Here is a 12,578-nt window from a genome sequence, read left to right as displayed (position 1 = left end):
GGGACCGCTTTGCAGAACACCTACGCTCGGTTCGCAACAAACAACTGCACCTCCCAGTCGCGAACCATTTCAACTCCCCCTCCCATTCCTCAGACGACATGTCCATCCTGGGCCTCCTGCAGTGCCACAACGATGCCACCCGAAGGTTGCAGGAACAGCAACTCATATTCCGCTTGGGAACCCTGCAGCCCAATGGTATCAATGTGGATTTCACAAGTTTCAAAATCTCCCCTCCCCCTACCGCATCCCAAAACCAGTCCAGCTCGTCCCTGCCTCCCTAACCTGTTCTTCCTCCCACCTATCCCCTCCTCCCACCTCAAGCCGCACCTCCATCTCCTACCGACCAACCTCATCCCGCCCCGTTGACCTGTCCGTCCTCCCTGGACTGACCTATCCCCTTCCTAACTCCCTACCTACACTCACCTTTACTGGCTCCATCCCCGCCTCTTCGACCTGTTTGTTTCCTCTCCTCTATCCCTCTTCTATCCGCCTCCCACTCTCTCCCTATTTATTTCAAAACCCCCTTCCCCTCCCCCTTTTCTGATGAAGGGTCTAGGCCCGAAACGTCAGCCTCTCTGCTCCTATGATGCTGCTTGGCCTGCTGTGTTCATCCAGCCCTGCACCTTGTTGTCTCGGATTCTCCAGCATCTGCAGTTCCTACTATCTCTGATGCAATATTTCAATGCAGCTTTGTTTGAGACAGCATGGCTTTTCCACTGACTGCAGTAGCTTGGCCATCAGAGTGAGAGCAGAGAGTGACATGCTACAGAACTTCTTTTGCTGGTGGCATCAATATTTAGGATTTTTAAGAAGGGAATAAAATAGGGAGAAAATATCACTATTGAATGCAATATAAAGATATGTTTCAGGAGAGACATAGTATTGAGGGATATGAAGGGTTTAACAGGATTATTATCAATCATAAAAGGACAGGATTATTTGCCTAGTGTTCCTTCTTCCTTTTCTTTTGTTTTCTTTCATCTGCACCTGAACTCAAGAGTGTATTACCATATTGATACACAACTAGATTTGCAATACTCCACATATGATTAAGAAAAGAGTACAGGATCAGTACAATCAATTCTAACATAATTTATCAGCAAAATAAAACATGTCTCGATACAATTGAGAAAATGTCCTTACCTGAGGCATTAGTTGGATGTTCAACAGCCTTGCAATTGCAATGCTAACCTCTGATGTAGCAGCTCCTATAACTGCCTTTACTGTTGGTTGATAATCTGTATAGTTACACTGTACTTTAACGCAACTGTCTGTGGAGTTGGAGTTAGAAAGGAACCTCAGGGTTGCTTTTATTGCCTTTGTAGGATCCGTGCAAGTGTCATATATTTCATAACCCAGTTTGATTCCAGGTAATAGAGTTGAATTATTTACCATCTCTATGGAGTGGATCAAGGCAAGGGTTTTTACCAAGCCTCGGACATCATATCTGCACATCAGAGTGTAAAGGAAACAGAAATGTAAATAATAAGTTATCTAATAAATGTATGATATTATTCCTATAATCTAACATTATATTGCTATGATTGTGATCATTTTAATACTACTATTTGAGATGTAAAATATTATTATGATTTCTGCTATTGTTATTATTTACCACTGTTGCTACTAGAAAGAAAGAACTTTCACCAGTGCAGTGAAAACCAAAAAATGCTGGAAATCACAGCAAGTTAGGCAGTATCCAAGGAGTGAGAGCAAGCTAACGTTTCAAGTGTAGATGACTCTTCATCAGAGCTCTGACCAAGGCTCAAAACATTAGATTGTTCTCTCTCCACAGATGCTGCCTGATAACCTGTGATTTGCAGCATGTTTTTTTTTGTTGTCAGTACAGATTCCATTATCTGCAGTAATTTGCTCCTACTTTCACCAATGTAGTACCTTTCATAGCTTAAGAAAATCCCAAATTATTTTGTCGTCAATGAAGTACTTTTTATGCATAGTTGCTGATATGATGTTGGAAATACAGCAATAAATTTATACATTGTTATTATTGTTGCAAAAATAGGCGATCAATTTTTGACTTGTCACCCGAATTTTAATGCCTGGGACCTTTGATTGACTAAAGTGTTTAACAAAAAAACACTAATTTAGGTAAAAAAAAACCTGACCAGGTTGACCCAGGCTTATGAAATTATCATGACCCAGTTTGCAACAAAATTGGTATATCAGTAAATTGGTTGTCACTCAGATCTGTATCACTTGTTTGATTTATACCTTTCCAGAAGTTGTACACATTGGGATGAAATGTCACATGCAAATTATCCAGATTGAGGAAACAAAAATGAAGCCAGAAACAGGAATACACGGGAGAACTGTATTTCAAGTAACATGTTTTATACAGAGAGGGAAAGACAGTGGAAAAAAAAGATAGATTTTCAACAGTAGAGCTGGAGACCTTAGTCTCTTAGTTTTAATGTTTTTCTTTTAGACTCTCAACAGTGCCAGTGTAAAACAAATCAATGAAGTATCCATTCATCTAGAACTCAAAAACAACTACAAAATTTGCAGTGGGTTCAAATCATTGATTCACCAACTATGGTCTCAGGTTAAACCTGGCACCTCAGAGACTCTATAAGGACATTTTAAACAGCATATTCTTGATTTTTTTTTTACTTAAGTGCTCTCCCATTTTTAAACTTTATACCGGTGTTTGTATGGAAGTCCTGTAGAGTCATACAGCACGGAAACAGGCCCTTCAGCCCAAACTGTACATGCTGACCAGGTTTCCGAAACTGAATTAGCCCCATTTGCCTATGTTTGGCCCATATCCTTCCAAACCTTTCTTATCCATGTATCTGTCCAAATGTCTATTAAATGTTGTAATTGCACCCACCATCAGCACTTCCTCTGGCAGCTCATTCTATATATGCACCACCCTCTGTGTGAAAATGTTTCATGTCATGTTTTTTTTTGGGATTAGCAAGTTTAAAAAATATATATTTCTTTTGCTTAAAGAAACGTTGTAATTGACTCCTTAAATTTTGTATGATACTTCATTTTAACTAATGTATAATATAGCTGTAACTAATAAAGATCAAAAACCTTTGTTGCATCCAACTACATGGACTAAAAGTATAGAATCTGATTCATTCCCCCCTCACACAATTGTGACAACTCATCAAGGTTCCACTGTAGAAATTAAAGAAACGACCAGATTCTCTGCTTTTTGGGCTTGTTTAAAGGATAAGCAGTAGCCATGAATGCCAAAAGAATTTCTCTTTCCTTCATCAAATGGGTTCATTTAATGTTTTATAATCCATTAGAGAGTGCAGAGAGGCCAATGGTTTAATGTCTTAAACAAAACATGGTGTCACTGAAATGCAACACTCTTTCACTGCTACATAGAGCTGTCAGCCTAGAGTACATGTTCATACCTTAGGAATGAGCAGTAAGTGCTCATCTTGTCAGAGACACCACTTTCCCATGAAAGAATAAAAAAAGGGCAAGATTTGACACAGAGCCACATAATGCAATAAAGTCAGTTGATCAAAATGACTTGGTCAAATGAATATACATTAAAGAATGAAGCAGATTATAAAGTCAAAGTTTCCAGAGCATATTGCCCAGGTTGTTGAAGGAATAGTTTTGCAGTAATGGAGTACAGGGATATCCAAGTTGTCAGATCTGGACAAATGGCAATATCTTGTAAGTTTTATGGGGTGTATAAAGTTACAGAGATTGGGAAGGATAAGGCCATGAAGAGCTTGGATTAAGGATGACAATTTTAAATATTGCATTAATTGTACGTATAGTAAAGTCAGAAATTCTACAAAGGATATTAAGGCCAAAAAATTCTACGTCAATTGGTTTGACTCTTATCAGTCCTTTTAAATAGCCTTGTACTAACCACTTAGTTGCGTCAAACCACTACACAGAACACCGTGATTAATCATAAACAGATGCTAGCACCCTCCTGTCCTATGGAAAAACAATCTGGTTGTTTCAGTGTATAAATTAATTAAACAACTTCCTTGTTCATTAAGCGTTCTAATCTCATAAACGGCTTACAGGATCAGATGGATCACAGCAACAAATAGCATGAAATTTATTGTCCTATGTAACTTTGTGTTGCCATGGAATGTAAACCAATCTAAACCTACACTCGAATGATATTCAATGGGTTTGATCTGACTTTTTTTTAACACAGTATCTTCATTTCTATTGTAAAGCAAAATGATTTAAGTAATTTGATCCATCAGGATTTTTATTTTTATGTAAATTTATCATTTTTTTATACACATCTGAAAGTTTTGAGAATTGTTCAAAATATCTACTTAGGTTACAACATGCATTATAATGAGCCAAATGCTTCCCGTTCAACTCTACACTCAGGAACCCTATATCACAATACTGAATTTAAGATAATGTATTAATCTATTAAAGACTACTTTTAATTTAAAATGATATTTTTTAATACCAATTACACTCAATAATACCAATTATTATTAAATGCTTATAATTTCTTTGTTACATTTTAAATCAATCACTTACCCTGTACATTTTTGACTCTCTGGATTTGTGGCAGTTACAACCTTCTCGTGTACTGGGATGAGACCTCCAATGATGATGTCTCCTGGATCCCTGGTGTTGTCAAAATCATCAAGGATATCACAAGCAAGTAGTGTATTGATAGATAGTGTGCAGAAAATGGGAACCACGTACAGAATCATGCTTTGGAACATTTCTAAACTGTTTCCGATAACGGTAGATTTAGATCAGATAGTGATTATTCCTTGCACACAGTCTTCTGGTTTCTGATATCTGCTGGTTACAGGAGAAAGAGAGCCTGAAATATTCAGCCACACCTTACTTAAAAGTTTCTGCTTCTTTCATTGGTGTGCAATGTGGGCTCCTGGATTGTAGAAACACAATAGGCGCCAATCAGAAATGGTACAGTGTGTCATCATTGTGCAAGTATTAGATTACAGTTTCGTTTATTTACATGACGTTATGACAAGTTTTACTCTTGACTGCCTTGCCAACTTTATCAGTGTGTCAAAAAAAAACTTTGTCGCCAAATGCTTAGCTTTATGTTTAAACATCAGAGAGATTTTGAGGAAACTGCTAGTTTTTCAGATTGTTCCTTGCCCTCCCACTGCAATATAACTTAAGATGCAGGGCCCTTTTGCTAATCTGTTTGGGTCATGGAATGGGCTGGATGTGTGCAGGTGTCCGCTTCCTACTTTTGGAACATTAGGTGGACATTGGTCATCTGCCAACAGTCAGCTAAGTATGAGAAATTAATTTCGGATAGAAGGGAAGGCAGGGTGTTCTGGACAAGTGAGGTTATATGTGTTTAAACATTATCCTGTCTGTCCTGCTCCTTAATGATTTTCCACATCAGCGGTGCCCTTGTAAAGATGTGAACAGAAAATTGTGGCAAAAACATCATTAAAACCGGTAAAACCAGAAAGTGCCAGAGAAACACAGCAGGCCTGGCAACATTTGTGCAGAGAAAACAGAGTTAACCTTCCGAGTCCAGTGACCCTTTGTCAGAACTGAAATCATCTGGAAAAGGGTGATATTTATGCTGATGATGTAGATGGAGGGCAATAGGTAAGGAGTGTGTCAAAGTAGAAAAGAAGCTGAATAAGTGATAATGGCCATTGTGAGTAGTTAGAAATGGTTTGTCTGTGCTGGGACCATGCTATAAAGAACAGGACCAGAGGTGGGGGCATGAGTAACAAACATGTTCACACATTGAAATTGTTAAACCCAATTTATGAGACACACAGGCTGTATGGTGCCTTGGTGGAATATGAGGTGTTGTTCCACCAACTGAAGCACCGAAGCAGGCCTGATACAGAGATATTGGGAACATGGTCGTGTGTTGAAGAAACTAGAAGCTGGGGTCATTTCTATAGTTTTAAAACAGCCCCCCAAAGTAATTCCCTCCAAAAATACATAAAACTTTAACATAATCATTAACATTAACAAAATGAAGAGGCTCCAGAATTGGTTTTACTCTGGCTCAGAGACTGGGTCAGCTGACTGTCCATTTCTACTGTAGGAGGCCGGGTTTATTTTCATAGCTGGTCCTTTATTATCATTTTGCAGACTCTGCATACCACAGTACTGAAAGTCTCAGAGGCTGATTCAGTCAGCAGAAAGGTCATTCTGAGACATGGCAGAGGTGCCAATTGCAGAGTGAGGTCCATCAGGAAGCTAGCCCTGCCCATCTCAGCTCTACAAAACTTAGCTACTTTGGAGGGCCTGCTTCCTCATCACCATGTAATGTAAGCAGAAGGCTGAGCGTGTATAGTGTGTGCTCCATTGTACTGTCCTATGAAACTGTTCTGGTGTCCTATGTGGTATGTTATACAATGTTGTGACTCCTACTGTGAAAATTTCAGTAAATATGGTGCTGGTGTGGAAATCAGATGGCAAACTCACTACAACCTTTTTAACTCTTTCACTACCTAGCTGCCGCAAAGGTCAAAATCCACCTGAAACTAGAGTGAGATTGAAAAGTTACAGTTAAATATTGTTTCGTAACTACAGAAAGATTTTCTCAAGGGTTTTTGTGTATTATTTCCCACTATATTCTGAGCTTTATCTACACCCACATACATAACTGACCGTCTTGCTTGCTTGCACTTTTCCAACAAGATATCATGTAATGTTTCCAGAATGAGTACATTTTTTTTAAACTTATTGGTACTGGTGAAGTGCAAAATTGCATTTGTTAATTTGATATATTAAAACAGCCACCAAACATTTCAATCTTTACTTCTATTAAAATTCTATTTGCAATTGTCAGTAAAAGGTGCCAATTTTCTGTATGTATTGACTAATCCTAAAATATTTATATTAATTATTACTTACATTCCGTTTTTACATTCCAAGCCTTTGTTTTTTTGTTATTTATTATAGTTTCCTGTCTGTCTTTCATAAATTTTAACCGGGTTAATTCAGGTGTCACTTGTTGGTTTTGGTAAAGACATTTGTAGGCTGGCAAGGTAATCAAATTGTCCCCCAGTTACAGAAAATGTTCACACCAAGAAATATGGGAACAAAGATTTTGCTTGTAAGGAGACTTAGTTTGATTTGAAAGGCATTACTTATGCTGATCCAAATTAAAGGTTCTACATTGTTCTTCAAATTACTTCCTGAACACAGGCATATCAAGTAGCAATGTAGGATGGAGAACAAATAGTTTTTGTTGATAAGCTTTTTATGGAGCTTTCTGTGCTAGGCACATAAGTGGACAGAATCATTTTAAGATTTATTGGCAACTGTTTGGGGACTTTTCATACTAAGAACTTCCATCACTGCATAATCTTGAAAACTTTATTTTAAATCCATTGATGAATGTTGTGGCACGGTGGCTCAGTGGTTAGCACTGCTACCTCATAGTGCCAGGGACCCAGGTTCAATTCCACCCTCAGGCAACTGTCTGTGTGGAGTTTGCACATTCTCCCTGTGTCTATGTGGGTTTCCTCCCACAGTCCAAAGATGAGCAGGCTGGGTGGATTGGCTATGCTAAATTGCCCATAGTGTTCAGGGATGTGTGGGTTATAGGGGGATGGGTCTGGGTAGGATGCTCCAAGGGTTGGTGTGAACTTGTTGGGCCAAAGGGCCTGTTTCCACACTGTAGGGATTCTATGAAGTTGCAGGTAAAGCCAACAGTTTTTTGCCCAGTAATTGCTCTTCAGCAGGTGGGGGTGAGCTGCCTTCTTGAATTACTGCAGTCTATGTGGTATAAAAACACTCAGTTCATTAGGGAGGGAGTTGCAAGATTTTAACCCAGCAATAGTGAATGAACAGTCATATAAGTCTATGCCAGTTTGGTGGACGATTCCAGGAAATTGCCAACTAGTTGTGACTTTGCAATGACAGCTGGCCTACAAGTACTGATGGACAGAGCAGCACAGTTGGATAATGGCAGAATTCCTATCAATACCCTGATTTCCCAAATATATATTAATCAATATGTCAAATTCATCTACACGTTAACTGACCATTGATTGATTGATTGATTTTATTGTCACCTGTACCGAAACCCAGTGAAAAGCTTAGTTCATGAGCAGTACAGGCTGATACCAGCAAGCAAAGGACGTACAGATCAAAAAGACATTGAGGCATACAGGTTACATTATTTGAGGCTAGAGTCCATTCAGCAGTCAGATAAGGGCCAGGACGAAGCTGTTCCTGAACCTGCTTGAGCTTGTGTCCAGGCTTCTGTATCTTCTACCTGAGGGAAGAGGTTGTAGGGGACTATTACTGGGGTGTAATGGGTCTTTGATGTTGTTGGCCGCCTTCCACAGCAACGAGCTGTGTAAATGGAGTCCATGGATGGAAGTTTGCCTTCCGTGATAGTCTGAGCTGTGCACACAAACTTCTGTAGTTACTTACGGTCCTGGGCAGAGTAGTTGCCATACCAGGCCGTTATACACACAGACGGTATGCTTTTAATGGTGTATCTGTAGAAGTTGGTTAGGGTCCTTATGGACATGCCAAATTTCCTGAGACACCTGAGGAAGAAGTGGTGTTGTTATGCCTTCTTGACTGTCACATCTCTGTGGGAAGTCCAGGACAGGTTGTCAGTTATCATCACTGAGGAACTTGATGCTCTTCACCCTCTCAACTTCAGTTCCGTTGATGTAGATGGGGGCATGTTCTCCTCTTTTCTTTCTGAAGTCAATGATCAGTTCTTTAGTTTTGCTGACGTTGAGGGACAGATTGTTTTCATTGCACCACGTCACCAAGCCCTCTATCTCCCTTCTGTATTTTGACTTGTCATTGTTAGATATCTGTCCCACTATGGTGGTGTTGTCAGCAAACTTGCAGATGGCATACATTCGGAATTTGGCAACACAGTTGTAGGTGTACAGGGAGTACAGTAGGAGGTTGAAGACAGATGCTTGGGGGGTCTCCAGTGTTGAGTGTTATTGTGGAGAAGGTGCAGTAATGCATCCTCACTGATTGCAGTCTGTGGATCAGAAAGCTGAGGATCCAGTTGCAGAGGGCGAAGCCGAGACCTAGCTCACGCAGTTTTGAGATCAGTGTGGAGGGGGCGCTGTAGTCAACGAGTAGGAGTCTGACATAGGTGTCTTTGTTGTCCAGATTCTCCAGTGAAGAATGCAGGGCTGGGGATATGGTACCCTCTGGCCTCCCTGATGGCTTTGCGAAGGTCATATCTGGACTTTCTGTATTGGTCCGGGTCACTGTTGCGTGCTCTGCATCATGGAGACTTGACTCATTCCCCATTGTGCCCTGCAAGCTGACGGGTTCTCCATACACCGCATGGACAGCATGGTATCCTTGGGCAAGATAAATAAACCAGATTAAACAAGATTAAAAAAACCATAAATAATAACTGTCAACAATAAGAGCTTTCATTTACTAGTCTAAACTAATTGGCCACCATTCAAGTTTGCAACCTTTGACAATCAGGGGGTGGAGAATTTGGTTGTAATTTTTAAAAAAAAATTTCATGGGTGAGGGCATTACTGGTTAGCCTGGCATTTACTGCCCATCCTCACTTGTCCAGAGGACAGTTAAGAGCCAATTGCATTGACTCTAGAATGTTGGCCAAACCAGATATGGTCAATACATTGAGACAATAAGGTTCAGGGCTGGATGAACACAGCAGGCCAAGCAGTATCATAGGAGCAGAAAGGCTGACGTTTCGGCCTAGACCCTTCATCAGAAAAGGGGGAGGGGAAGGGGGCTCTGAAATAAATAGGGAGAGAGTGGGAGGCGGATAGAAGATGGATAGAGGAGAGGATAGGTGGAGAGGAAACAAACAGGTCGAAGAGGTGGGGATGGAGCCAGTAAAGGTGAGTGTAGGTGGGGAGTTAGGGAGGGGATAGGTCAGTCCAGGGAGGACGGACAGGTCAAGGGGGCGGGATGAAGTTAGTCGGTAGGAGATGGGAGATTTTCACAAGCTTCAAAATCTCCCCTCCCCCTACCGCATCCCAAAACCAGTCCAGCTCGTCCCTGCCTCCCTAACCTGTTCTTCCTCCCCCCTTCCCCTCCCCCTTTTCTGATGAAGGGTCTAGGCCCGAAACGTCAGCCTTTCTGCTCCTATGATGCTGCTTGGCCTGCTGTGTTCATCCAGCTCTACACCTTGTTGTCTCGGATTCTCCAGCATCTGCAGTTCCTACTATCTCATGGTCAATACATTTCCTTCTCTAAAAATATCAGTGAATCAACTGGATTTAAATAACAATCAACAACTGATCCATGGTCACCTTTAAGCAAGCCTTTTTATTGTATTCAAACTTTGACATTTATCATGGGATTTGAATCCACCAGAACATTAGCCTGGGTTAGGGAATACTTGTTCCAATAATATTACCGCTAACCTACTGCCACCTCGTAATGGGGTCTGCAGACAGGAACCAATCAGGGTGACAGAGAGACTAATGACTTTAGTAGATGGGACTCAATGGAGTGGAAGTGAGGAATTGTTAAACAAATTATAAGCAACGGGGATGTTTTGTTGATGAGAGATCCTAGTCTGTGATTTTGAATGTGTAGTTCTTAGTGAACAGGGAGAGGGCTGTACCGGAGAGGTGAGGTGTGAGTGACTGTCCTTGACATCAAAGCAGCATTTGACTGAATATAACATCAAGGAGACCTTGCAAAATCATAATCAATGGGAATCAGGTAAATTCTGGCTGGAGTCATACCTGTCAAAAAGGCAGATGGTTGTGATTGCTGGAGGTCAGTCATCTCAGCTCCACAACATCTCTGCAGGAGTTCATTAGGATAGTGTCCTAGACCCAACCAGCTTCAGCTGCTTCACCAATGATCATTCATACCTCCATAATAAGATCAGAAGAGGGGTTTTGTTGATGATTCCATAATATTCAGCAGATGCTGAAGCAGTTTAAGCGTAAATACAGTAAGATTTGGACAATATCCTGGCTTGTGCTAAGTATCACTTGTGCCACCTGTAACAATAGGGAATCTAATTGTTAGTGGCAATACAATTGCTGAATCCTCAACTAACAACATCCTAGGGACTGACTAGGAACCATATAAATATTGCGGTCTCAAGAGCAGGTTTGAAGCTGTGAATTCTCCCCAGTGTAACTCAATGCCTGACTCCAGAAATCATGTCTACCATCTACAAGTCACAAGTCAGGGGCATAATGGAATATTTTCTACTTGCCTGGGTGGATGCAGGTCTTGAAGAAGCCATCAGAGGTTTCAGTGTAGGAATGACAGTTCACAGTTACCTTGAACCTATTGAGATATAAAGGAAGTGATTTTGGTGTGAGTATGCACAAGGGTTGCCATCGGGTACCATACAGAGGGTGTTATTTTATGTTTGCATCATGTAAAGGAGTATTTTGGGATTAATGGAATTATGTGTTTAAAATTCTTTGAATTTGTGTTATAAGTAAATAGACTGTTTTATTCTAATTTATCTTTATTTTGCTTAATAAACTTCTGTTTAATGTTAAAACAAAATCTGCATCATTGTGTGCTTCTGCCTCAATAGTAGACCACCTCATTACACCCAGTGCAAAACAAAATATGATCTATCAAGACAGATTTCAGTCTGGGATCTGACTTGATCAGTAATAACATCAGTTAGGATCATAACAATTCTAATTTTGACCTCCTTTTATCTCCGGGGCTGAAAACCAGGCTCTGCAGTGCTGGAGAAAGAGAATGCCCCAGAGGGGTTGCCCTACATCTCAATTTTGAGGGAATGCACCTTGACTGTGCCAGAACCATCTCTGTTTTGAGGGTAGCGCATTCTTCAGCTACAGGTTTTCCCACCAACCTTTGGCTTCAGTCAATCCAGCTCAGCTCTGTCCTTTGCCCCATTAAAGTCAGCTCTGGCCCTGTTAATTATTCTTGCTCTGGGTTGGCTGCAATCCTTTTACACCCTCATCCTAGACCTTATGACACAATGATCACTGTCCCTAAATTCTCCCCCACTGACTCCTGATTTATTTGGCCCAACTTATTCCCAAGAGTCAGGGCAACAGTGCCACTTTTCTCATGGACTGAGCACATATTGTGGAATCTTACCAGCCCTGAATGACATGGGCTATGCCGAGAAATCTGGAAGAACCACATGAGAAGTCAAGCAACGTCCTTCTCAAGATTGGGAGTAACAAGTTGCAATTTCCAACAGACTTCCAGACATCAAGATCAGATTCCCGCTAGTGATCAGCGGGAGGCCTATTAGAACATAGAACAGTACAGCACAGTACAGACCCTTCGGCCCACGATGTTGTGCCGAACTTTTACCCTAAACCTAAGGTCTATCTAACATCCACCCCTACTTTATACTATCATCCACATGCCTGTCCAATAGCCACTTAAATGCCCCTAATGAGGCCGTCTCCACTACCCTCTCCGGCAATGCATTCCATGTCCCTACCACTCTCTGAGTAAAGAACCTACCCGTGATGTCTCCCCTATATCTACCTCCACTCACTTTAAAACTATGCCCCCTCGTAATAGCTACCTCCACCCTAGGAAAAAGTCTCTGGCTGTCTACTCTACCTATATTTCTGATCATTTTGTACACCTTTATCAAGTCACCTCTCATCCTTCGTCGTTCTAAAGAGAAAAGCCCTAGCTCTCTCAAC

General features: G+C 41.0%; 1 protein-coding gene across 1 annotated transcript; it reads right to left on the bottom strand.

Annotated features, from left to right (window-relative positions):
• Positions 1 to 1,143: 1,143 nt before the first annotated feature.
• On the bottom strand, positions 1,144 to 4,771 carry LOC125481823 (G-protein coupled receptor family C group 6 member A-like; the record flags this gene model as incomplete). Its single annotated transcript, XM_048593742.1, has 2 exons — positions 4,510 to 4,771; positions 1,144 to 1,447 (listed from the first exon to the last, which is right to left on the bottom strand). Coding segments are annotated over exons 1-2 (495 nt in total), but the record flags the coding sequence as incomplete, so codon positions are not given.
• Between the last annotated feature and the right edge of the window lie 7,807 nt (positions 4,772 to 12,578).

The sequence above is a fragment of the Rhincodon typus genome, unplaced genomic scaffold (assembly GCF_021869965.1).
Source record: "Rhincodon typus isolate 14 unplaced genomic scaffold, sRhiTyp1.1 hic_rhity00003710, whole genome shotgun sequence".
Taxonomy (NCBI): domain Eukaryota; kingdom Metazoa; phylum Chordata; class Chondrichthyes; order Orectolobiformes; family Rhincodontidae; genus Rhincodon; species Rhincodon typus.
Note: the sequence above shows the minus strand (reverse complement) of the source record. Positions and strands in the feature narration are given on the sequence as shown.